This window comes from Pristiophorus japonicus, chromosome 13 (assembly GCF_044704955.1).
Source record: "Pristiophorus japonicus isolate sPriJap1 chromosome 13, sPriJap1.hap1, whole genome shotgun sequence".
In the NCBI taxonomy this organism is placed as follows: Eukaryota; Metazoa; Chordata; class Chondrichthyes; family Pristiophoridae; genus Pristiophorus; species Pristiophorus japonicus.
In genome coordinates this window covers 114,922,908-114,950,631 of record NC_091989.1, presented here as the reverse complement: position 1 = coordinate 114,950,631, position 27,724 = coordinate 114,922,908, and the positions used below count along the sequence as shown (strand labels likewise).

The window sequence follows — 27,724 nt, the reverse complement described above, 5'->3', positions numbered from 1 at the left end:
AGATGCACTCAACATACCTTCCCTGTAGGTGTGACAAGACATTAACTGACAAGTTATAGCTGCAGACAGATTTTCTAGAATAAATGGTTTGCCTAAAGTTCTTTCAAAATGTACTAACTACTTGCACAATTTACACATTGTATAGATTCTGCTATTGAGGTATAACCTACAGCACCAAGCCAAGTGTTTATATTGTGTGGGAATCCACCTGGGATCATCCAACTGAACCATCAAGGTGCAGTCCACCGAGAGCTTGGTGGGCCGGAGTACTGACCAGCATTGAGACTTTAAAGCACAAATCACCAGGGTTGTTAAGTGCTAGCAGACAGCTGGGCCTGTCAAGTGAAGTGTTTAGCACAGGAAGCTTACCATATTCCTCCAGCAGCTGGCTCTGCAGCTGCGGCAGTGTTTGCCTGTCCTGAGGCGAGTTGCTGCCATCATCTTCAAAACACACTTGATTCAGCTGAAAATATAACACAAGAGCACATTTAGTACAACATGCACAGTTTCAGCAGAAAAGGGCATTTCACACATTGGATAGCACCGGTTAGCTGCAGGCTAACACTCAATGGCCCAATACCTCAATACCAAACCCATGACAGCATCCCTTGCTACTGATCTGATGTTTCCATTTCACATATTATTCATCCTTGTAGTCTCTGTGTTAAATGGCCAATTTGGTGTTAAATTATGCAGTTTGTGCTCATGAAGAACTAGATAGAGACAGCACAAGCTCCCAGCACTTATGATGCTTGCAGCCAGCACAAAAACAACTTGTATCTACAGAGAATGCAGGAAATACTCAGCAGGTCAGGCAGCATCCACGGCTTTTATCTAGTCAGTCTATGCTGGAATTAAGTTTAGGCTGCCGAGTAAAGAACTGTGTTCTAACATATTTATACCACCCAGTGTCTTACAAATCCTGTATTTACTGAAAGCGTCACTTTTTAAATTATTCTGTGCATTACTTCAGGTTTTTCTTTTCACTATTTAAATGAATCAAAAGCAATGCTTTAAAAAAAAAACTTAGTGCAGACAAGCCTATAGTTCCAATGCAGTTTCTCGATCCAGGTTATTAATATTACAGATTACTTGCTTGCCCTATAACAAATTGATTGGCAGTGTCTAATGAAGCTTTCTACTGTTTAGTGCTGAATGCGGTAATGAGTTAGTCCAAATTGCCATTGGCAGAGACCTTTGACAAATAATTTAACTGAAATAAGCGCACATTGTAATCAGGAGTTACATTCTTGATGACTATTGTTAGTATTTCAACACTACATTTACCAATACTTTACAATGATGTACTGAAAATAGAAATACGGTATTAATCCAACAATTCTGAACTGAGCAGTTCATTATGGGCCATGGTCACAAACCTTGGGAAGGAGGGTCACTGATCACATCAATACTCAGGTGGGAAAGGTGATCGAGTTTGCCAACACATGCAAAATACTAAGTAGGGAAATAATTAAGTGAGTGCATATACCTTTAGCCAGAGATAGTCGTCTGTCTTATCAGCAATTTCACTATGGTTGTCAGCAACATCACATCGACCAATCAGGCAGTAGACTGCTCTCTTATATGGGTCTGTGCTGTTCCGTAGAGCACGCCGGTAATGTAGGCGAAGTTTGTTTTCTGCAGTAGGAGGTAACCTAAGAAAGACCAAACAAGTTCAAATAGAAAGTAAAGCAAAGAGGCCGGGCAATCATTTTGAATACGTATAAATAAACACACACAAGAACTTTCTGCCATCCCATTCCTACTCAACTCATTTTAGCTGAGTTATATTGTATTTTCCCTCTTACTTTCTGCCATTACTATTTTCAGCTGAAATGTAGATAAGCAAACTGTTTCCATCCAAGCCAATGTTAGTCTACAATGGGTCACTCTCCATCCTGGTTTTTAGCCCCTTTAGGCTCATATGAAGTGCCCGCACAGGATTGTTTTGCTACTCATCATGTCTAATTTCCTTCAAGGATAAAGGAAATTTGACTGCAAACCTTTTTCTCTGTTTTCATTCTGAAAGAATGAACGCATTTGCATTTATATAACACCATATCACATCCTCAGAACAGCTCAAGGTGCTTTACAACCAACGGATTACTTTTGAAGTGCAGTCATTTCAAGGGTAAATGCATCTTTGCCAGTTATATACCAAAAATGTACTTTGAAATATCGCTCTGCTCCTCACATTCTCAATATGTTGATAGCAAGACTCATCTCCTACTCTAACTACTTTTCAAGCATTTCAAACTGAATATGGCACTCACCTTCTGTCATCACCCTGAACGTACTCCTGGAACCAATTGTTAAATTCCCCCAGCTGATGTTGTGCGCGATTCACCACCTGCATCGCTGCCATTAAATCTCCACAACGCAAACAATAGTAGATGAGGGCCCAGACGGGCTGACCTTCAACCTCACCATCCTAGACCAATCAAAAAGATTGAAAAAACCACTCTTACAACATTATCCACTTCAATTTTTGTTCACTAGTAATTATAAACAAATGTTATTAAGCAGTTCATGGAGTTTCTGTATCTATACAATAATCTGCAAACCATGGACAATTTTAAAAAAAATTAAAATTATTCAGTATATCATGTATATTTCCATCTCTACTTCCTATGTTACCGGCCACACTTATCGCATGATACAAGATAAAGAAGCTCCTATACCCCATCAGCTACTGGACTTCAAAATTACTATCTTCAAAAGACCAACAATGTAGACTCAACCCCTCTTCAAAACAAAAATTAACTCAACTACACAATTTCAGTCTAATTAGAAGTTGATTTTTGTGCCTTTAAAAAAAACTCATTATCTAGAAATTTGAATTAAGCATCTCCAAATTAACTAGAGTATACTGTACATATCCTACATAAATTATGACCCAGAATTTCCTGAAAATTTGCACCAATTTTCTGCACAATAGATTGAGGAAATGCGTGTGACTTGCACCCATTTTTATGCTATGCCTGAACTGCCTCGATCTTTTGCGCTGATTCAGTGAAGCGCCCACAGCTCATTAACATAACTCTGGTCCTTTGTAAAGGAGCAGAGAATTCAAGTTTCCGAAAGGGCATAAATGTACACCTAGAGCTAAAAATTCAGTAGCACTCGCCTCTGACGAGAAATTGGGATTACCGTACCAGATAGGAAATGGAGCGCTAAGTGGACTCCGCAGCTAAAGAGCACAATAATGTCGGCCATTTAAAAAAAAAAATGAACATCAGCACACCTCCCCTTTAGCTTACGCCCAGCTAGCCGCTGGCTGCCCGGAACACGTTCCCAGAAGCTGTCGCTGTCATCACCCGGCGAGCTTCAGGGGGAAGATATCCAATTTAGGGTCTAGGGCGCTACGTACGGTGATGACGTCAGCATCACTGGTGCAGCAGAGCAGGCCGCTATGCGTTACTGCCGCCACCAAACTCCCACTGAATTTAGCGGGAGTCGTTAGTGGAGCCACACCCGGTTGCAAAGTCGTTTGCGCCCGCAGAAGGTGCAAATGACCCAAATTTCTCCCCTCTTAAATTTTAGGCGCAGATGGACCCAAAGTGATTATTTAAAAATATATTTCTCCTCAGACCTACACTGTATTTTCTAGATCTTTGAATGGCTTTCCACCGCATCAAAATTAGTTACATTAAAAATTGAAAAGCCTCCACGATTGCATTTTCTTCAACGTGTTTAAAGGATGGTTTGATGACATCAAACTTAATTTTCATACATAAAAGTTTTGCGCTCTCTTTGTGCCCAAGCGTTTATGCTGATTTCAGCTTGTTTTACGCCAATTTTTACATCCTGGCATATGCTAATTAGATTCTCCGCAGATTTCAGCATATGTTGCCAATGGCAAGATTGCTGTAAATTTTGGCTTAAATTGTTAGTTACATCGTTTCAGGGAAATTCCAGACCACTATAAAATCCAGGTGTGTTGTTTAGAACAAGTTGTAGGTTGCAAAACAGCCTCCAGGTTCCTGATGACTATCTGGGCCCTCAAAGCTTCTTACAGGTCAGGGTTACAAAACTCTCAGACTGGTGTTACACACACCAGATTGAAAACCCAGTCCAACCCAACCATCATTCTAGAGTTAACATTGATACTGCCACAAAACAGTGTGGCACAAGCAATCATTTGATAAGGGTACAATTAGCTTTCAGACTAAAATCTGAATACATGTAACTAATCGCCTACGCTTTAAAATTTTGGTGTGTAATACAACTATCAAAAGGAATCCAAAGAAATGGTGATTAGAAGTCCCTAATTTTCAAGTGCCCATTCTTTACCATGTAACTGTCTTCATGTTCCTTTGGGAATGCCTGCAAACAAATTAAATACACATACTGAATTAACCCCAAAATAGTGATGCAGGAAAAGTCACCTTGATTTCTAATGGATAGTAGTCCACAAGCCTAACTAGAAGTGGTAATAACCAGTACGATAATCATGGAGTTTGTCTTTTAAACTTTCTGCCAGTAGCAATCTCTTTACCTTGGCTATTGAGTCTATGCCACTTTGGTTTCAATATGCTTATTTTGGAAGACGACAAATTATTCCAGAGATCTTTTATCGCATTTTAACTTTTGTTTTTGTTAAAAACAACCAAGCAGACACCAGCAACTAAATGGGAGACTTGGGGATTTTTGAAAATCCTGAATCTTAAAAACGTTTGCGTATATTTTAATATTGAAGAAAATACAGAAAGCATCACCAGTATTTTGAGCCCAAATACCTGAAGTCCTTGCAAAGGAGCTGGCAGTTTAATGTTAAGAAAGCTACGGACTAATTGGTAAGTCCCAGGTACACCACCTAGATGAGCATGGTGCAGATTTCCATAGACTGTCGCCATGACATAGTTCTTGTAGCTATGAATGAGAATATAAAAGGAAAAAGTCACTTGATGGTTGGCACTGAAACTTCAGCTACAACTCTAACATTATGACCCTGAGCAAACAGTATTAAAATAGCAGGTGGTCATTACTATGCCATTCACACCCGATCTAGATTAATCTTTTTCTGACTTCTGTCATTACTATTTCAATTCGGCCATAATCCCTTTTGTCTCTCTGGTCTCTCCTGCCTTTCACCCTATCATGGACCTTCCCGTTTGTTCTTTCTCCCCCTCCCAAATGTGCTCTTTTCGAACATTTGGCAGTTCTGACGAAGGGCCATCGATCTGAAACGGTAACTCTGTTTTTCTCTCCACAGATGCTGCCTGACACGCTCAGATTTCCAGCACTCTGTTTTTATTTCAGTTTCCACCATCCACAGTATTTTGCTTTTGTGTTAAAAAGAACCCTGTTTGCCCTGAATAAATAATCATCAGCTATGAAACAGTTCTCAGAAGCATCAATATTATTTTGCATATTTTTCCGATTATATCCCGAAAGCATGAAGATGATTAACAAATTAGCATCAACAGGATGTTAACCGTTCCTCAATAGGCCATCTCTCACCTCTGCTCCAGAAAATATAAGGCCTGTCTTACAAAGGCCATCTGCATCTCCAAACTGGTCCGGCTCTTCAGTGTATCTGTGGCAGGTACCAGCATGACATCAGTCATCTGCTTCACCATTGCCCACAGTTCAGAGACATTCTACAAGCAAAAAATCAGTCAAATGAGTACAACAGCTTTCTAGTATTTCATAAAAAATGTCCTTGAGATAGATGCACTCTTGAAAAATAATGTTTACTACTCCTCTTCCTGGAAACTTTGCATTATAGTAGGTACTTGTACTGAATGACACATACCACATACAAAAGATTCTTCCATTGTAACACAGGATTTTTGTAACATTGCACATTTCCAGTAAAAATTAATTTAATGGGTAGATAAAAGTGGCAGAAACTTTGAATAAATATTTTGAATCGGTCTTCACAGTAGAAGACACTAAAAGCATCCCAATAATTGATAATCAAGGGGCTATTGGGAGGGGGGGGGGACTTAAAACAATCACTAGAGAAAGTACTAGACAAACTAATGGGACTAAAGGTGGTCAAGTCCCCTGGACCTGATGGCCTGCATCCTAGGGTCATAAAAGAAGTGGCTGCAGAGATGGTGGATGCATTGGTTGTAATCTACAAATATTCCCTGGATTCTGGAAAGGTCCCAGCGGATTGGAAAACTGCAAATGTAACGCCCCTATTTAAAAAAAGGAGGGCGACAGAAAGCAGGAAACTATAGACCAGTTAGCCTAACATCTGTCGTTGGGAAAATGCCGGAGTCTATTATTAAAGAATTTAGAAAATCATAGTAGTCAAGCAGAGTCAGCATGGTTTTATGAAAAGGAAATCACGTTTGACAAATTTGTTGCAATTCTTTGAGGATGTAACAAGCATGTGAATAAAGGGGATCCAGTATTTGGATTTCCAGAAGGCATTCGTTAACGTGTCACATAAAAGGTTACTGCACAAGATAAAAGCTCACAGGGTTGGGGGTAATATATTAGCATGGATAGAGGATTGGCTAACTAACAGAAAATCGGGATAAATGGGTCATTTTCAGGTTGGCAAACTGTAACTAGTGGGGTGCCACAGGGATCAGTGCTGGGGCCTCAACTATTTACAATCTATTGCAATGACTTGAATGAAGGGACTGAGTGTAATGTAGCCAAATTTGATGATTCAGAGAAAGGTGGGAAAGCAAGTTATGAGGACACAAAGTATCTGCAAAGGGATATAGATAGTCTAAGAGAGTGGGCAAAAATTTGGCAGATTGAGTATAATGTGGGACAATGTGTGGTTATCCGCTTTGGTAGGAAAAATAAAAAAGCAAATTATTATTTAAATGAGGAGAGATTACAAAATGCTGCGGTACAGAGGCATCTGGGGGTCCTTGAACATGAAACACAAAAAGTTATCATGCAGGTACAGCAAGTAATCAGGAAGGCAAATGGAATGTTGGCCTTTATTGCAAGGGGGGATGGAATATAAAAGTAGGGACGTCCTTCTACAACTGTACAGAGCATTGGTGAGACCACAGCTGGAGTACTGTGTACAGTTTTGGTCCCCTTATTTAAGGAGGGATATATTTGCATTGGACGTAGTTCAGTGAAGGTTCATGGGGTTGATGCTTGAGATTAAGGGGTTGTCTTAAGAAAGGCTGAGCACGTTGGGCCTGTACTCATTGGAGTTTAGAAGAATGAGAGATGATCTTATTGAAACGTATAAGATTCTGAGGGGGCTTAACAGGGTAGATGCAGAGAGGATGTTTCCCCTCGTGGGGGAATCTAGAACTAGGGGCCACAGTTTCAGAATAAGGGGGTCGCCCATTTAAAACGGAGGTGAGGAGGAATTTCTTCTCTCAAGGATTGTGACTCTTTGGAATTCTCTACCCCAGAGAGCTGTGGAGGCTGGGTCATTGAATATACTTAGTGGAGATAGACAGATTTTTGAAAGATAGTCGAGTCAAGGGTTATGGGGAGCAGGCAGGAAAGGAGAGTTGAGGCCAAGATCAGATCAGCCATGATCTTATTGAATGGCAGAGCAGGCTCATGGGGCCAAATGGCCTACTCCTGTTCCTATTGCTTATGTTTTTAAAATCATCTTTTCCTCTCTGTCCCATTTTTAAAAAAATCTATTTTTATTACTTTTCATAGCTTTTCCATAACACTAGTTACAATTCCCTAGCCAAAGAGGGAAGAATAGCAACCTTCTTCCAATGCCGTTCTCAAGTCAACAACTAGGAAAGGCGCAGATCCATGAATGGTCGCTGGGGGGGGGGGGAAATTGTTTCTAATGATAACCAAAATACAAACTAACGCTTCAATGATCTACAGCCTACTTCAGCAATGCAAAGAAATTGTTTGACTTGAACAGAATAACTGTAGGCCAAATCGAGCAGTTTCTGAAGCTTGTAAGATTTCTAGGTTGCACCGAATGGCTGATTGGTGGATGAGTTATCGCCACATTGCAAATTCATTAGAAACGTTTTAGTTTTATGGGGTGGTACAGGAGCGGGAGAGATGAAGGTGAACCATTATGGAAGCAAAGCAATAATAAATGTAAGAGGAAGTGCAATTAAGCTATTGTATTTCTTTAGCTGTCAAGCAAAATGTCTAATGTCAAAGAAATGCACGGATTATGTTCAATTAAATAACAGTTCAAGTATAGTATCATAAAACATATCAGCAAAAATAACCTTTGAGGGTACTAACATTAAAGTATAATAAAAATCTAGGACGGATTATGCAGTACAACAAAATAAAAAGCACGTAAATCAAGACTGTGTTAACATTTAACACTAAATCTCTGAGCACAAATGAATGCAACAGTGGAGATTTTTATATCTGGTTACCTTGTCATCCAAAGACTCAGCTACAGTACTGCAAAGGTCCCCTAGATTTGGTTGCAGATGCCCATTCACTACCTTCTCATTATATACATAGATCTGTGATGAGAAAAAAGAATAGATAACGTGTCAAATCTCAAGTTTTATGGGTGAGGGATTTTGCCTGAATATTTGGGGAAGAAACGAAAGTGCACAAAGTACATAACTGCATCAGTCGCTCATAGTGTGTGCAACAGCGTGAAGCAAAATAAAAACCAACACTAAGTGAGCACTATATATGCACAGCGGGCATGGCATACAACTGCACTAGGAAGATATAGATACCGTATATACTCGCGTATCCTGCGATCTCGCGTATCATGCGACCCCTAAATTTTCGTCCCCAAAACATGATTTTACCATATATCTCATGTATCATGCGAGTCACTTTTTTGAGATCGAATACAGACCTTAACATGAAACATCGAGTGGATTCTGCTCTCTCTCAGTGCTCTCTCTCCCCCGACCTCCGCGACTCTCTCTCCCCCCCCGACCTCCGCGACTCTCTCTCTCCCCCCGACCTCCGCGACTCTCTCTCTCCCCCCCGACCTCCACGACTCTCTCTCCCCCACCCGACCTCCACGACTCTCTCTCTTCCCCCCCCCGACCTCCACGACTCTCTCTCCCCCCCCGACCTCCGCGACTCTCTCTCCCCCACCCGACTCCCGCGACTCTCTCTCCCCCCCCCGACCTCCGCGACTCTCTCTCCCCCCCCCGACCTCTGCGACTCTCTCTCCCCCCCCCGACCTCCGCGACTCTCTCTCCCCCCCCGACCTCCGCGACTCTCTCTCCCCCCCCGACCTCCGCGACTCTCTCTCCCCCCCCGACCTCCGCGACTCTCTCTCCCCCCCCGACCTCCGCGACTCTCTCTCCCCCCCCGACCTCCGCGACTCTCTCTCCCCCCCCGACCTCCGCGACTCTCCCCCCCCGACCTCCACGACTCTCTCTCCCCCCCCGACCTCCACGACTCTCTCTCCCCCCCCGACCTCCGCGACTCTCTCTCCCCCCCCCCCCGACCTCCGCGACTCTCTCTCCCCCCCCGACCTCTGCGACTCTCTCTCCCCCTGAAGAGAAGAATTTCAGCAGGAGTCAAATGGATTTTTTTTTGCATTGGGAGGATGCAGTTAGTGGTGTGCTGCAGGAACTTGGCTTGTTTTCCACATAAACTAATGATTTGGTCATGAGTATCGAGGAACTAATATCAACCAGGGATATTCGATTTACAACCATCATGGAGAGTGAGAGGAGAAACCAAGAGAAATGTCTTTACATAGAGGATTGTTGGAGCATGCCGAGATTCAGCGTGGATACGGTCTGCTTAACAGCCTAACAGCCTAATCTTGGCCAGCACTTCACACCCGCAAACTTTGTATCTCGCGTATCATGCGACCCCCCAAATTTAGGTTACAATTTAGGTCTTCAAAAGTCGCATGATACGCGAGTATATACGGTATGTCAACATACAATCAAGTGTTATTATGTTTAAATATGCAGTCCTGTATTAAATGAGCACACTATACATGTGTTGACTTGGATACGAGAGTCAGATACAGACTGTCCCACTATATAGGTCATTAGTATTGCACCTCTAATTTTATTTTATTGGCCTTCCCTCTTCAGTGTATTTTTTGCACTTTGTTTGGTCGCTCATACCTTCGGCCATCTCATCAAAGGGCAGGAAGGCAAACTAATCCCAGAACTCCATCAGTTGTACTGTCTCGTTTTATAAATATATACTAGAAAATATGCTTTTTCGTTAAAGGTTTAGTACATATCTCGCCACATCTAGTGGCTCTACAACAAACCCTCAAGAAAGAATCTGCAAATATCGCTAATGGCAGATTTTAGTAAGTGAAAATGACTCATTGAATTGTAATCTTCCTTTCTGCTAGGTTTAGTGAGAATCTTCATTACTGAAAACGTTTCCTGCATCTAAAAATCTAAAACCTGCAGGTACAAATCCGCATTTACACACCTGTCGAGCATAAGCCACTTCCACACTGTCCATTGTACTACGTCCTGGCGGCCCCATTTCACTGACAAAACTTGGCTGTTTATAAGGAAGAGTAGACATCCAGTTTTAGTAAGAAAAATGCTTTACATCAATTTATTGAACTCCAAGCCAGAAAAATTTACTGATTAAAGACAAAGATATACATGAAAAGTTCCCTGTCTTCTTTTAGCTAGTTTTTGATAGCCATTTGAGAGATCAGCAAGTATGTACCACTACAGTGCCCTAGTATGTGCATGTCATAGGGCTAGAATTTCCAAAAAATCCACCAGCACCAGATTGCCGCCCAAAATACTGCTAAGATTCTCAAATCATCACCAGCGAAAAATTCCATGAAAAAAAGGGGAAAATCCGCCTGCCGACAAAAAATGAACCTTACACCCCGATACTCGGCAGAAAATGGAATCTTTTGGGTGGTTCTTTAAAAAAAATGGGCAATAATTACTAAATTTATACCGAGGCTGCAGGTTGGGCCTAGGAGGGGAAAAACACAAAATATTTTTTCACAAAACGTAAAATAATTTAAAAAAAAAATCAGAAAAACACTCTCAGGACCCTTTTCACCTTAATCATTGTAAGAGAATTTTAAAATAATTAGTAAAAACCCATTAACTTACCTTTTCTTGCAGGGCTACTTACCTACCGCCCAGCACCGCTGCTTCTCGTGGATGTTTTTTTCCCAACTTACCTACGGGTCACCGCTGAGTCAAAAATCGGGCGATGGCGGTCTATGGACGGTGCATGCCGGCGGTCTGCTCCCCAGCGGTACTTCGAAATCGCCGGCGGAACTCAGTTGTGGAAGTTTTCGCCGACTCGGTTCTCGCCCAAAACAACCAATACCGCCGAGAAGCCGGGCGGCGATGGAGTGGAAATTCTAGCCCTCAGTCTTTTAATTTTTGCAAATTTTCTCTGCTCCTTTCCTGGAGGAACAGGCACTTGTTGAGGTACAATTCCAAAGGAATCAGCAAGTCCATGGTAATTAACCCATTTTCATAGGTTTACACAGACAGTAAGAATTGGCAGGCTGCTCAGCCATGAAGGAGATCACAGCTTAGTCCAATACCTCACCCAATGACCACATATACATGCACTTTTTAGCAAGAGTCACTGGATCGACAACAGGAGCATGAATGCTGGCTGATTTTTTTTCCGCCTTCATGGCCAAAGCCACTGATGTCCACTGCAGCAGTTCAATGGTGGCCTCAGGTGATATTAGCTGACCCAGCTCACACTGGCAAGTGATCAGAGGACTTTCTAGCTTATATGGCTCAGTACCATCTTTGCCCACGAGCCCATCAGAAAAGCTTTCTTTAATAAAAGTGCTTTTAGCTGTTTAAGCAAAATTCAAAAGTTAAAATAAACGGGTCAATGCTTTTGTTAAAATAACAGATAAAGGTATTTCATATGAATACATTAACTATCAGCACAATTGCATCACAAGGTCTGTAAACAGTTACATTCCTTGCATGACAATAGAAAAATGCTTAGCAAATTCACATTATGGTAAATGATACTGTACATTTTCACACCTATCTTGCGTTTGAATACAAAAATCGAGTTTATTATATTGCTTATAAAGCTACAAGCTTTAGTAGCAAAAATATATTAAAAGATAAATTGTTTAATAGATTTTAAATCTGAAGATTTTTAACAATTTAGATGAATAAAAGACTGATCATCACACTTGAACTATTTGTGCTAAAACTGAATCAAAGTATGAAATTAGTGGCATTCTCTTATTCTATACCCTCAATTTCTCGTCCCATTGCGACTTACTTCAGTCTCCTGGGTGAAGTCGAGAGCGTCCTCCCCTGATGCCAGAAGTGTATGGAGGATCTTCTGCTTCTCATGTTCCCATTCCACCAGCATGGACTCCCAGTGATACCTCTCTGCCATTGCAAATGTCTGTCAAAACATACACAGGGAATTAAGAAATCTTTCTGAATCACGAACTGGATATAAAGGAAATGGAACATCTAATACAAAATGGTAAAACTATAGTTGTGGTCTTGTATTAAATCCCATCAATCAGCAAAGCCATGCAAGAAGATTATAGTATGGATACACTTGCTCAATTTTTGTTCCCCTTATGATGTCTTTAATAGTGATGCACAATATATCTGAGTTTATGACAGATCAGAGCTTCACAGTTAGAAACTCGTACCCCTTACCTCAAATGATCTAAATTTGAAATCTATATGAACACCACTATCTTGCAATTAGAAATTACACTTCTGGAATGGAGAAAAAACATGGACCAACTGTTGCCTGGTTCTTAAAAAGCAAATAACCACTGTCATATTACAATATTAAAGAGCCAGTTGGATACAAAACCAGCATCAATGCAGTATCAAAATTCAACTCTACATTTCAAAACAAAAACTGGTTTCAAACACATTTCTTTTTAATAACCACCTCAATGAGACACATGTAACTTTCATCAGTAGTTTAGTCACCTTACTGGAATAACAGAAAAAAGCCACAGATCTGTAGGATAAATGGAGTTGAGATCAGTCATGATGTAATTGAATGGTGGAACAGGCTCGAGGGGCTGAATGGCCTATGCCTGATCCTATGCTCTTAGGAAGCACATCTTCACAAAGTGATTAATACCCGGAATGGTTTTCAGGGGAGGGTAGTGGAGATCAAAACACTGGAGTCATTCAAGAGGCAGTTGGATGCTGTGAGAGGCAAGGACTGTAGATTCACATGGAAGGATGAGTTAGGTGGGCTAGCTGTTTATTAAGCTTATTTCAAAAACAAAAAATATTTTCAAACTAGTCTTCAAAATACAAGTATTTTGCTTAACTATTCCAATGAGTTTTGACATAATATTTCCTCTCAATATTTTTATCTCAAAAGGAGTAATGAGTTAATTGAAGAAAAAGAGCATTACACCATTATAATGCTCAAAAGGTTGTGTGTTTTTTTAATTTACCACACTTGGCTCGCTATTACGATCTGCAAAAATACAAATCACAACCATGGGGACTGCCACTCTACCTTAATTAACTAGGCAATTCTTACTGGCTAACTGCTATCCGCTTCTGTGTTTTCCTCCAATATGAACAGACAATTTAGTCCTGTTATTAGTCACTTTCTTATGCCGAATGTTCTCACAGGTTCCAGTTATGTTATGTAGCCAATTCTGCATAGATCCTATCAGCAATAAGGATGTCTAAAATGGCGCAGCACAAGTTGATGCCCGACTCGGCTTGATAAAGGAAGAATTTTTCACAGGTCACAAATTTGTCCTTGATTTGCAAATCAAATTTCCATAGTTTGCTCTCTAAAGGCACTCAACAACAATTCATATACAATGTGAATTTAGAAGCTATTATATTTTCAGCAATGGCATGCTGATCGAATGGTAAAAATAATACTGTAAAGTGTACAGGAAAAGCTTTCTTTATCAAACAGAGTCAGGCATCAACTTGAGCTGTGCCATTTTAAGTATCTTCATTGATGTGATTTATTAAGATTAGAAAGCTGTGGAGTCAGCATAATTTGACCCACCTGCAAATCAATCTACAATTCAAATTCTCATTTGTGTGATCAATAAATTGATCTTTGCAGTTTACTGACTAATTATTCCAGGATGCATTCAAGCTTCAATTCACATGTCACATTGATTCAGTTTACTTCCACAGTCCAAGCACCGTTACGGTCAGAGTTTTGGAAAGAATCAATAATTTTTTTACAATATAATATGCTTCCATCAGCGCAGATTTTGGACTGATACCAGAAGCCAATTAGCACTCCTGTGACTGGTGTTGGGAAGCACCCTTTAATTATAGGATCCATTAAAGACTCAATGTCCCTCATTCTAAATACCTAAAGTCGGTGCACTTTACAACGGTAGCTAAAACTTTAAGACACTGGACTTTATATTAAAATCAAAATCGGAGCTCAAATTAGCATGCATTGTAGTACTGAGATGGTGACTGGTTCTTCAACTGGTGCCCAAATTTCAACTTGGCGCCTACAAACCTTAGCTCTGGGTGAGACAGACCAGAGTGTGCAGCATTACACTGACGTGCAAATGAAGATTTTAAATTAGGTCATGGATGTATTTGCCAAGACAATAGTGGAATAAGTTTAGTGTTCCTGGAGTTAGAGAATGAATCATTAGAATTAAGCCCCAAATTACTCTGTTCATCTCCCCATGGAAATAGCAATCCACTGATCGACTGAAAATTCTATCAAAATCTAAATATTCAACTAATCTCAGCAACAACCTGATAATTCACCCCTCCCCTAACAAAAATCCCTGACCAATAGAAGCTAATTTTTCTTATAGCAAGCTGAATATTAAAATATAATTTGAGTTTTTAAGTTGATAAGCTGTGTAGCCAGGGGAAAATGATGATTTGAACAAGTTGGGTCATGCTCGGTACAATGGCACCATATTTACTATGTGAGGCAGGGAATTCATAAGGAGACAGCACAATTCTCCTATGATCCATTATAAATATTTAATCATTTTAATAATCAAAGAATAGTCACATTTTATTTAGCACTGTTCTCAAATACTACCTGTGTATAGACTACGCGCAGTACATTATAGATGTAAACAAACCTTCAATGAAGTATTAAATGTGCAAAAGCCTCCAGAACACACCCTACACCTCTATTCCAGTTGATATTACACCCAGATTCTCTTGGAACAGAGAATGACCCTTTGTTGTAGGGTCACATCCCCCGGGTAATACTCAGGCTACCAAAAATCATTTTGTTTTTTGACCCTTTACAAGTATCAGAGAGAACATACATTTAATCACATATCCTTTGGGATGCATTGAAAACAAGGTGAAAGATTGGTAACACCTGCAAAAATATACGAGAAGCAGTAATATTCTGTTTATCTTTACAATGAGTCATAAATGTACAAAAAAATTGCAGAAAGTGGCAGATGCTTATTTGGGAGATACCTAATCAGCGCTAGCATAGCCTTTCATCAGCATGTCTCCTTGTGCGTTAGCTCACTACACTAGAGAGAAAGACATTAACCAACTAAACAGTGGCCAAAATTTAAATGTCTGTTAAACTACAAAATGGAAGATTGTTCATTTCAAATCATTTTCAGAGGAAATGGAGTTCTGAAGGTCTAGGATAGGCAATATCTAGTATTACCATTTTTGGGCAAGATTAGATTTTGTGGTTGCCTGGGCATGAAATTCTGCAGGGATTGTCGCAGTTGTATCACTGAGCACAGTTGCTAAGTTGAGGTTAGCTTTGGGGCATTCACACTTGGCATCCAACAAGCGACACAAATATTCCCTGTTGGAGTCAACTTCAAAGACTGTATGGTCCGTTCCAGTTCTTACAAAGCAGTGAGCTGCAAGCACTTTAGGAAATTCATGGATGAGAAAATAAGGTTATGAGTATCGGAGTTGAGCATAGATGAGTGGTTTATTCCATCCATTTCATGGATGGTGGCAGAAACCGGTGACAAGCACACAGCCACTGAAGGCATTCAGCCAATCACAGGACACCCATGTCTTCTTGAACTTTCAAGCCAAAAGTTTAGCTTTCTTTTGGATCGTCATGCAACTTCCATCTGTCAGATATAGGGCTTTCCTTTCAGTTATTTGGAAACCTGGGCGCTGGAGTTTTATTTGATTGACAGTCAAAGTTTTCTTTCACACCTTTCTGGACCAAGACAAAAATGTGTTCCTCCCGGCTCCCCTCACCCCCAATTATTTGTAAGCATATAAAACTGAGGGGCATTAGGTTATCTACTGGATGATGTAATGGGCTTCTTCAGACAAAATCCTCAATCCTCAAGTCATCATGCATTAACTTAGAAATGATTTATTTTGATTTCATGAAGAAACAACACAGGACAAGTCACTGGGTGGCCACTGAGGTTTTTGCCAGATATTCTCAAATGTCATACAGCCTTAAATTTATACACCAAAGTTGTCAGCAAAATCACCTGAAATGGGAATACGGTTGGATCACAGATCAATGGTAGAGATTTTCTACAAGTGAAAGATATAGCACCCACTAAGCAAACCATATTAGATCTGCTGGATTCATTTGACAATTTATTGCAACTCCATTCAAGTATATGTTCATGTGCCACTTAAATGTCAAAATATTGTATGCTAATTGAACGACGTAAAAAGCCTGTTTTCCATTGTCATCATCATCATCATCATCATAGGCAGTCCCTCGGAATCAAGAAAGATGTGCTTCCACTCTTAACATGAGTTCTTAGGTGGCTGTACAGTCCAATACGAGAACCACAGTCTCTGTCACAGGTAGGACAAATAGTCGCTGAGGGAAGGGGTGGGTGGGACTGGTTTGCCGCACGCTCTTTCTGCTGCCTGTGCTTGATTTCTGCAGGCTCTCAGTGACGAGACTCAGCGCCCTCCCGGATGCACTTTATCAGGGAGTCCTTGTAATATTTCCGCTGCCCACCTTTGGTTCGTTTGCCGTGAAGGAGTTCCAAGTAGAGCGCTGGCCTTGGGAGTCTCGTGTCAAGCCCGTTGCACACCAGCCACCACATGGGCTTGACAGAGCTAAGGATTAACCAAGACGACTGGAGACCAGCTCTGCTGCACAGACCTAGTGTGCACACATATTGCAGTGTGGGCTGGTCTGTGCTGCCCCCTGGGCCCTCACCTCTTCTGGACCCCGAACTCACGCCTCTCCCTCGGTGGCCCCGACTTACAAGTGGGGGTCTTCAAAGGAGCAGCGTGGCGGCCCCAACCTGCAAGGACTATGCCAATACTAAATGTCAGGTGATCAGAAGGGGCTTCATTATCTTCTGGATCACAATGTGGTGCCAGGACCACGTATGCCATGATTGTAGTAGAGGTCTTTTAGTGTGGATTTACATTATAGAAATTTTCTAGATAGCCCATTTCAAACCCTAAAAAAGGAAAATACTGAAGATACTGGAAATCTGAATTAAAAACAGGAAGTGCCAGAATCAGGCCAGATGGCCTCAGTGGAGAGGGAAACGTAGGGTTAATGTTTCAGGTCGATGAGCTTACGACAAAGTTCCACCCTGTTTCTCCATAGAAAGTTGTTTGATCCACTGAGTGTTTCCAGCATCTTTTTTTTTGGGGGGGGGTCCATTTCAAGCCAGATATCCAGTGCTGTGAAGACGGGAGGATGAGCAGAGCCGTGCAACCAGGATCTGTAGATAACCGCTCTCTGGAGAGACACTGAGCCGCCCAGTTATACACCGGAGCACACCTGCCCCTCTCTATGGTTTCAGTTACAATGTGCCTGTATCCTATCAGTGCTGAGCAATTTTAGATGCATCGCAACAGATAGTAGCGGCCTAACTCAGGAAGCTTCCAAGTACTGCGAAGTCCTGGCCAAGGGCCTCACACGGAAGGCTAACTGCCCTTCCCTTTGCAGATAAGCAACATCAGCTGGCTTGATTTCACAGTAAAGTCCCCAGATCCACATCAATTTAAACTCCCAGCATGTGGTGTGACTCCAGACTGGTCCAAAGACCCTGGGCAGCTTCTATATTTCAAAGCAGATTCCTGCCGTCTCAAAGATTTGTTTATTTTTTTTTGCCTCTGGTCATGCCCACAGGAAAGGAGACAGGGCCATGTTCAAACCGGCTGTGCATAACCAGAAAGTGCTCCTCAGATTGGTTGTAATGTGCAACAGTAACAAGCTTTTAGTTTTTTTTAATAAAGGTCGATGATTGATACTTTTCAATAGTCTAACACATCAGGGGTTCTCAACCTTTTTGCTCCTGCACCTATTTTCTATGTTTCTAGATACCCCAGGTGGGTGACAAAGCATCAGATACCCCAGGTGGGTGAGCAAAGCACCAGATACCCCAGATGTGTGAGCAAAAATTCCATCGACTCCCTGTAACACAACACAAGTATATTTTCCGTACAAAAGTTAGTTATGCAATTAAATTTAACTATTTTTATTCTACTTACTTAATATGAAACATTACACCTTATACAATGAGAAATTACTGCATAACCTGAGAATTTCTGCACTTTCAGCATGTAATAAACACGCCTCAACTGGGGATGGGCATAAATGTCAGCCTTGCCCACATCCCAAAAATCTAAATGTTTAAAAAATCCAAGTGGTGAGTAAAGCATGATACCCCAAACTCCTCAAATGGGCGGACATATCATCAGATACCCCAGGTAGGTAAGCAAAGCACCTTAGATAAAGGAATTGAGTGTAATATCTCCAAGTTTGCAGATGACACTAAACTGGGTGGCGGTGTGAGCTGTGAGGGGGACGCTAAGAGACTGTAGGGTGACTTGGACAGGTTAGGCGAATGGGCAAATGCATGGCAGATGCAGTATAATGTGGATAAATGTGAGGTTATCCACTTTGGGGGCAAAAACACGAAGGCAGATTATTATCTGAATGGCAGATTAGGAAAAGGGGAGGTGCAACGAGACCTGGGTGTCATGGTTCATCAGCCATTGAAAGTTGGCATACAGGTACAACAGGCGGTGAAGAAGGCAAATGGTATGTTGGCCTTCATTGCTAGGGGATATGAGTATAGGAGCAGGGAGGTCTTACTGCAGTTGTACAGGGCCTTGGTGAGGCCTCACCTGGAATAGTATGTTCAGTTTTGGTCTCTTAATTTGAGGAAGGACCTTCTTACTATTGAGGGAGTGCAGCGAAGGTTCACCAGACTGATTCCCGGGATGGCTGGACTGACATATGAGGAGAGACTGGATCAAATGGGTCTTTATACATTGGAGTTTAGAAGGATGAGAGGGGATCTCATAGAAACATAAAAGATTCTGACGGGACGAGACAGGTAAGATGCGGGTAGAATGTTCCCGATGTTGGGGAAGTCCAAAATCAGGGGACACAGTCTTAGGATAAGGGGTAGGCCATTTAGGACTGAAATGAGGAGAAACTTCTTCAGTTGTTAACCTGTGGAATTCCCTGCCATAGAGAGTTGTTGATGCCAGTTCATTGGATATATTCAAGAGGGAGTTAGATATGGCTCTTACAGCTAAGGGGATCAAGGGGTATGGAGAGAAAGCAGGAAAGGGGTACTGTGGGAATGATCAGCCATGATCTTATGGAATGGTGATGCAGGCTCGAAGGGCTGAATGGACTACTCCTGCACCTATTTTCTATGTTTCTAGATACCCCAGGTGGGTGACAAAGCATCAGATACCCCAGGTGGGTGAAAGAAAAAAGACTTTAGTCGAGTACAGGCCACTGGCTGTCAGTGGTAGTATATATGACGAGGAAGTGTGAAGAGAAAGAGAGGGATTCGTTATTTCATTCCAAAAAATCCTGAGTGTCACTGTTCAAACACTTTTTGTAGGTACTTTTATTTAAACATCTTGTATGCTAAGGCAAACACAACTATTTTAAATATAGTAAACTTGCATAAGTTACTCAAAACCCTGTGTCAGGGCTCTATACCAGGTTATTTCTATACAGTAACTTATTTTACTACAATCTATATCTTGACCTCCCAAATCCCTACACCAATCCAAACAGTAATAGGGATGTTGGGGAGGGCATCAAACAGGAAATTAGGGGTGCATGCAATAAAGATGTAGCAGTTATAATGGGTGACTTTAATATGCACATAGATTGGGCTAGCCAAACTGGAAGCAATACGGTGGAGGAGGATTTCCTGGAGTGCATAAGGGATGGTTTTCTAGACCAATATGTTGAGGAACCAACTAGGGGGGAGGCCATCTTAGACTGGGTGTTGTGTAATGAGAGAGGATTAATTAGCAATCTCATTGTGCGAGGCCCCTTGGGGAAGAGTGACCATAATATGGTGGAATTCTGCATTAGGATGGAGAATGAAACAGTAAATCCAGAGACCATGGTCCAGAACTTAAAGAAGGGTAACTTTGAAGGTATGAGGCGTGAATTGGCTAGGATAGATTGGCGAATGATACTTAGGGGGTTGACTGTGGATGGGCAATGGCAGACATTTAGAGACCGCATGGATGAATTACAACAATTGTACATTCCTGTCTGGCGTAAAAATAAAAAAGGGAAGGTGGCTCAACCGTGGCTATCAAGGGAAATCAGGGATAGTATTAAAGCCAAGGAAGTGGCATACAAATTGGCCAGAAATAGCAGCGAACCTGGGGACTGGGAGAAATTTAGAACTCAGCAGAGGAGGACAAAGGGTTTGATTAGGGCAGGGAAAATGGAGTACGAGAAGAAGCTTGCAGGGAACATTAAGGTGGATTGCAAAAGTTTCTATAGGTATGTAAAGAGAAAAAGGTTAGTAAAGACAAACGTAGGTCCCCTGCAGTCAGAATCAGGGGAAGTCATAACGGGGAACAAAGAAATGGCAGACCAATTGAACAAGTACTTTGGTTCGGTATTCACCAAGGAGGATACAAACAACCTTCCGGATATAAAAGGGGTCAGAGGGTCTAGTAAGGAGGGGGAACTGAGGGAAATCTTTATTAGTCGGGAAATTGTGTTGGGGAAATTGATGGGATTGAAGGCCGATAAATCCCCAGGGCCTGATGGACTGCATCCCAGAGTATTTAAGGAGGTGGCCTTGGAAATAGCAGATGCATTGACAGTCATTTTCCAACATTCCATTGACTCTGGATCAGTTCCTATGGAGTGGAGGGTAGCCAATGTAACCCCACTTTTTAAAAAAGGAGGGAGAGAGAAAACAGGGAATTATAGACCGGTCCGCCTGACCTCAGTAGTGGGTAAAATGATGGAATCAATTATTAAGGATGTCATAGCAATGCATCTGGAAAATGGTGACATGATAGGTCCAAGTCAGCATGGATTTGTGAAAGGGAAATCATGTTTGACAAATCTTCTGGAATTTTTTGAGGATGTTTCCAGTAAAGTGGACAAAGGAGAACCAGTTGATGTGGTATATTTGGACTTTCAGAAGGCTTTCGACAAGGTCCCACACAAGAGATTAATGTGCAAAGTTAAAGCACATGGGATTGGGGGTAGTGTGCTGACGTGGATTGAAAACTGGTTGTCAGACAGGAAGCAAAGAGTAGGAGTAAACGGGTACTTTTCAGAATGGCAGGCAGTGACTAGTGGGGTGCCGCAAGGTTCTGTGCTGGGGCCCCAGCTGTTTACATTGTACATTAATGATTTAGACGAGGGGATTAAATGCAGTATCTCCAAATTTGCGGATGACACTAAGTTGGGTGGCAGTGTGAGCTGCGAGGAGGATGCTATTAGGCTGCAGAGTGACTTGGATAGGTTAGGTGAGTGGGCAAATGCATGGCAGATGAAGTATAATGTGGATAAATGTGAGGTTATCCACTTTGGTGGTAAAAACAGAGAGACAGACTATTATCTGAATGGTGACAGATTAGGAAAAGGGAAGGTGCAACGAGACCTGGGTGTCATGGTACATCAGTCATTGAAGGTTAGCATGCAGGTACAGCAGGCGGTTAAGAAAGCAAATGGCATGTTGGCCTTCATAGCGAGGGGATTTGAGTATAGGGGCAGGGAGGTGTTGCTACAGTTGTACAGGGCCTTGGTGAGGCCACACCTGGAGTATTGTGTACAGTTTTGGTCTCCTAACTTGAGGAAGGACATTCTTGCTATTGAGGGAGTGCAGCGAAGATTCACCAGACTGATTCCCGGGATGGCGGGACTGACCTATCAAGAAAGACTGGATCAACTGGGCTTGTATTCACTGGAGTTCAGAAGAATGAGAGGGGACCTCATAGAAACGTTTAAAATTCTGACGGGTTTAGACAGGTTAGATGCAGGAAGAATGTTCCCAATGTTGGGGAAGTCCAGAACCAGGGGTCACAGTCTGAGGATAAGGGGTAAGCCATTTAGGACCGAGATGAGGAGAAACTTCTTCACCCAGAGAGTGGTGAACCTGTGGAATTCTCTACCACAGAAAGTAGTTGAGGCCAATTCACTAAATATATTCAAAAGGGAGTTAGATGAAGTCCTTACTACTCGGGGGATCAAGGGTTATGGCGAGAAAGCAGGAAGGGGGTACTGGAGTTTCATGTTCAGCCATGAACTTATTGAATGGCGGTGCAGGCTAGAAGGGCTGAATGGCCTACTCCTGCACCTATTTTCTATGTTTCTATGTTTCTAATCCTTCATTACTCTACAACTTTCCTACTCTCCTGCCTCTGTCCCAGGCTCAACTCCCTCTTAGATAGGTCTACACCTTTCCTCTGTGCTCCCCTGGCATCCTCCAAAGGACCCACCGAGGCACTTGCTGCTGTCTCTTCACGAGTAGTAATCCCAATTGTCCCATCCTACTCTCTCCCTACCTTGCCCGCGGGGGGCTATCCTTGCCAATCTCCTCCCCGTCCAACTCATCCCTCCAAGCGCTGACCCTGTGGATGCTGGCAGTGGATCAGCCATCACAGACCCTCTCCGCATCTTCCTCCAGAACGTCCATTCACTTGCGAACAAGGCTCTTACCATCAATGAGTTTATCGTGGATGATTGCATCGACATCATTGCCATGACGGAAACTTGGCTGAGGGGTGATGACACCTTACCTTTAAACAAAGCTTCTCCGCCTGGCGATACCCTTCACCACTTACCCTGCCCAGACCGCCGTGGTGGCTGTGTGGCTCTCATCAGCAAATCACACCTTGGTCTGTCCCCCTACTCCTCCTTTGAACATCTCACCTTATTCCACCCCTCTCACCTCATTTAAAATTCTCGTTCTCTGGGTCCCTTGCTTTTTGTGGTATATATCAGCGATTTAGATTTGAATATAGGGAGTATGATTAAGTTTGCAGACAACACTAAAATTGGCAGTGTGGTTGATAATGAAGAGGAAAGTCATGGGTTGCAGGAGGATATCAATCAACTGGTCAGGTGGGCAGAGCAGTGGCAAATGGAATTTAATTCGGACAAGTATGAGGTAATGCACTTTGGGAGGGTTAATAAGGAAAGGGTATACACATTAAGCAGTAGACCACTTAATAGTGTAGATGAACAAAGGGACCTTGGAGTGCTTGTCCACAGATCCCTGAAAGTAGCAGGCCAGGTGGATAAGGTGGTTAAGAAGGCATACAGAATGCTTGCCTTTATTGGCCGAGGCATAGAATATAAGAGCAGGGAGGTTACGCTTAAATTGTATAATACTTTGGTTAGGCCACAGCTGGAGTACTGCGTGCAGTTCTGGTCGCTGTATTATAGGAAGGACATGATTGCACTAGAGAGGGTGCAGAGGAGATTTACGAGGATGCTGCCTGGAATGGAGAATCTTAGTTATGAGGAAAGATTGGATAGGCTGGGTTTGTTCTCATTGGAACAGGAGGTTGAGAGAAAACCTCAGATGTCCAAAATATTGAGGGGCTTGGATAAAGTGGATAGCAAGGGCCTATTTCCATTGCTGGGGGGGGGGGGGGGGGGGGTCTATTATGAGGGGACATAGTTTTAAGGTGGTTGGTGGAAGGTTTAGAGGTGATTTGAGGGGAAGCTTCTTTACACAGAGGGTTGTGGGGATCTGGAACTCACTGCCTGGAAGGGTGGTGGATGCAGAAACCCTCACCACATTTAAGATGGTTGGATGGGCACTTAAATTGCATTAACCTGCAGGGTTACGGACCTAGAGCTGGTAATTGGGATTAGACTGGATAGCCTCTTGTTGGCCAGCGCAGATATGATGGTAAGGACTGCAGGGAATCGATTATGGCCAAGGTGATCTCCTGGACGAGTTTCGATCGCCTGGGTGGGTCGGAGAGGAATTTCCCCAGATTTTTCCCCCCAAATTGGCCTGGGTTTTTAATCTGGTTTTTGCCTCTTCCAGGAGATCACATGGCTCCGGTTGTGGTATAGTGTAGAATGTTTCAGTGTAGGGGTGTCGCAGTTGTGTGGGGCGGACTGGTTGGGCTGGGTGCTCTTGACCGTTACGCCTTTGTTCAATGGTTTATATGTAACCTTCAGGGCTGCTGACCAAGGGCCTTGCGGCTCTTTGTCGGCCAGCGCGCACACGATGTGCCAAAATGGCCTCCTTCTGCGCTGTAAATTTCTGTTTCTATCGCCCACTCAAGTACCATAAAAATCTTCACAGATATCATCACTGCTTTTCTCCCTCAGCCTCTGCACAAGCAACTTCTCATCCTCGGTGATTTCAGCCTCCATCTCAATTCATCATGCGCTCTCTCCTGAGTTAACTACACTCCTATCCTCCCTTAATCTCTCACTCCATGTGAACTCCCCAACCCATTTACACGGCCACCCCCTTGACCTTGCCATATCTCGTGGCCTCGCTATTCCTACTGTTTCAATTGCAGATAAGGCCATCTCTGACCATTACCTTGTATCGCTCTCCACCCACATCCCCCAATGCTCATTACTCCAGGATCATTCTGGAATGCAAAGATAACCCCCAACTACTATTCTCTACTGTTCGCCATTTTCTTAAACCCCTCTCCCCTTTCTCCATCGCACTCACCTCCAACAAGTGCAAGGAGCTCATGGACTTCTGTGTCTCAAAGATTGAGACCATCCGATCGGCTGCCTCTGCCAGTTCCCTTCCTTCGTCTAGTCCACCGGGTCAAACATCCTCTGAGGCTCCCACCTGCCCTAACTCATAACTCACATTTTTCACTAATTTCTCTGATCTCCCCTCTTGACCTCGCCACGCTCATCTTGTCCATGAGACCCACTTCCTGCTCCTTGGACCCTATTCCCACTAAGCTACTGACCACCCAACTTTCTTTTCTGGCTCCCATGTTAGCTGACATTGTTAATGGTTCTCTCTCCTTAGGTACTGTTCCCCTCGCCTTCAAATCTGCCGTCATCACCCCTCTCCTCAAAAAAAACAACCCTTGACCCCACTATGCTTGCAAGCTACCGCCCCATCTCCAACCTCCCTTTCTTCTCCAAAGTCTTTGAATGTGTTGTAGCCTCCCAAATCTGTGCCCATCTTTCCCGGAACTCCGTGTCTGAATTGCTTCAATCTGGTTTCCGCCCTTGCCACAATACTGAAATGGCTCTCACCCTAAATGACATCCTTTGTGACTGTGACAAAGATAAACCATCCCTCTTCGGCCTGTCTGTAGCCTTGACATGGTTGACCATTCCATCCTCCTCCAACACCTCTCCACTACCATTCAACTGGATGGGACTGCACTCACCTGAGTCCATTCTTATCTATCTAATTGTAACCAGAAAATCACCTGCAAGGGCTGCTCTTCCCGCCCCCACATCATTACCTCTGGTGTCCCCCAAGGATCTATCTTTGGCCCCCTTCTATTTTTTTATCTATATGCTGCCCCTTGGCGACATCATCCGAAAACAGTGTTTGTTTCCACATGTATGCTGATGACACCCAGCTCTACCTCACCAACACTTCTCGCGGCCCGTCCATGGTCTCTAAATTGTTAGACTGCTTATCCGACATCCTGTACTACATGAGCAGAAATTTTCTCCAATTAAATATTAGGAACATAAGAACATAAGAAATAGGAACAGGAGTAGGCCATACAGCCTCTCGAGCCTGTTCTGCCATTCAATAAGATCATGGCTGATCTGATCATGGACTCAGCTCCACTTCTCTGTCCGCTCTCCATAACCTCTTATACCCTTATCCTTTAAGAAACTGTCTATTTCTGTCTTAAATTTATTCAATGTCCCAGCTTCCACAGCTCTCTGAGGCAGCGAATTCCACAGATTTACAACCCTCAGAAGAAATTTCTCCTCATCTCAGTTTTAAATGGGCGGCCCCTTATTCTAAGATCATGCACTCTAGTTCTAGTCTCCCCCATCAGTGGAAACATCCTCTCTGCATCCACCTTGTCAAGCCCCCTCATAATTTGATAAGTCTCATTCTTCTGAATTCCAATGAGTAGAGGCACAACCTACTCAACCTTTCCTCATAAGTCAACCCCCTCATCTCCGGAATCAACCTAGTGAACCTTCTCTGAACTGCCTCCATAGCAAGTATACCCTTTCGTAAATATGGAAACCAAAACTGCACACAGTATTCCAGGTGTGGCCTCACCAATACCCTGTATAGCTGCAGCAAGACTTCCCTGCTTTTATACTCCATCCCCTTTGCCATAAAGGCCAAGATTCCATTGGCCTTCCTGACCACTTGCTGTACCTGCATATTATCCTTTTATATTTCATGCACAAGTACCCCCAGGTCCTGCTGTACTGCAGCACTTTGCAATCTTTCTCCATTTAAATAATAACTTGCTCTTTGATTTTTTTTCTGCCAAAGTGCATGACCTCACACTTTCCAACATTATACTCCATCTGCTAAATTTTTGCCCACTCACTTAGCCTATGTCCTTTTGCAGATTTTTTGTGTCCTCCTCACATGTTGCTTTTCCTCCCAACTTTGTATCGTCAGCAAACTTGGCTACGTTACACTCAGTCTCTTCTTCCAAGTCGTTAATATAGATTGCAAATAGTTGGGGTCCCAGCACTGACCCCTTCGGCACCCCACTAGTTACTGGTTGCCAACCCGAGAATGAACCATTTATCCCGACTCTCTTTTCTGTTAGTTAGCCAATCCTCTATCCATGCTAATATATTACCCCCAAACATGTGAACTTTTATCTTGTACAGTAACCTTTTATGTGGCACCTTGTTAAATGCCTTCTGGAAATCTAAATACACCACCATCCACTTTATCCACCCTGTTCGTTACATTATCAAAGAATTCCAGCAAATTTGTCAAACATGACTTCCCCTTCATAAATCCATGCCGTCTCTGCCTGACTGAATTTTGCTTTTCCAAATCTCCTGCTACTGCTTCTTTAAAAATGGACTCCAACATTTTCCCAACCACAGATGTTAGGCTAACTGGTCTATAGTTTCCTGCTTTTTGTCTGCCTCCTTTTTTAATTGGGGGGGGGGGGTTATATTTGCAGTTTTCCAATCTGTTGGGACCTCCCCAAAATCCAGGGAATTTTGGTAAATTACAACCAATGCATCCACAATCCCTGCCACTACTTCTCTTAAGACCGAAGCCATTGTCTTTGGTCCCTGCCGCAAACTGCGTTCCCTATCCACCGACTCCATCCCTCTCCCTAGCATTTGTTTGAAACTAAACCAGACTGTTCGCAACCGTGGTGCAATATTGGACCCTGAAATGAGCTTCCGACCACATAGCCACTGCATAACTAAGACTGCTTTTTCCACCTCCATAACATCACCCGTCTCCAGTCGTGCCTCAGTTCATCTGCTGCTGAAACTCTCATCCATGCCTTTGTTACCTCTAGACTTGACTACTCCCCCTCTGTTGGTGGCTATGCCTTCAACTGCCTAGGGCCCAAGCTCTGGAACTCCCACCCTAAACTTCTCTGCCCTTCTCCTCATTTAAGATGCTCCTTAAAACTTACCTCTGATCAAGCTTTTGGTCATGTGCCATAATTTCTTATGTGGCCTGGTGTCAAATTTGTTTGTTTTGTCCTGTGAAGCACCTTGGGATATTTTACTACGTTAAAAG

The 27,724-nt window shown here is 42.7% G+C and overlaps 1 protein-coding gene across 1 annotated transcript in view; it reads right to left on the bottom strand.

Annotated features, from left to right (window-relative positions):
* The window catches only part of nup93 (nucleoporin 93), a 169,903-nt gene that overhangs the window by 22,549 nt on the left and 119,630 nt on the right, over positions 1-27,724 (bottom strand). The window contains exons 5-12 of the mRNA XM_070896888.1: positions 12,124-12,252; positions 10,312-10,386; positions 8,304-8,396; positions 5,464-5,603; positions 4,740-4,872; positions 2,274-2,431; positions 1,490-1,655; positions 370-463 (exon numbers count right to left, since the gene is read on the bottom strand). Of these exons, the coding sequence (XP_070752989.1) occupies positions 370-463; positions 1,490-1,655; positions 2,274-2,431; positions 4,740-4,872; positions 5,464-5,603; positions 8,304-8,396; positions 10,312-10,386; positions 12,124-12,252 (988 nt within the window). The remainder of the gene's footprint in view (positions 1-369; positions 464-1,489; positions 1,656-2,273; positions 2,432-4,739; positions 4,873-5,463; positions 5,604-8,303; positions 8,397-10,311; positions 10,387-12,123; positions 12,253-27,724) is intronic.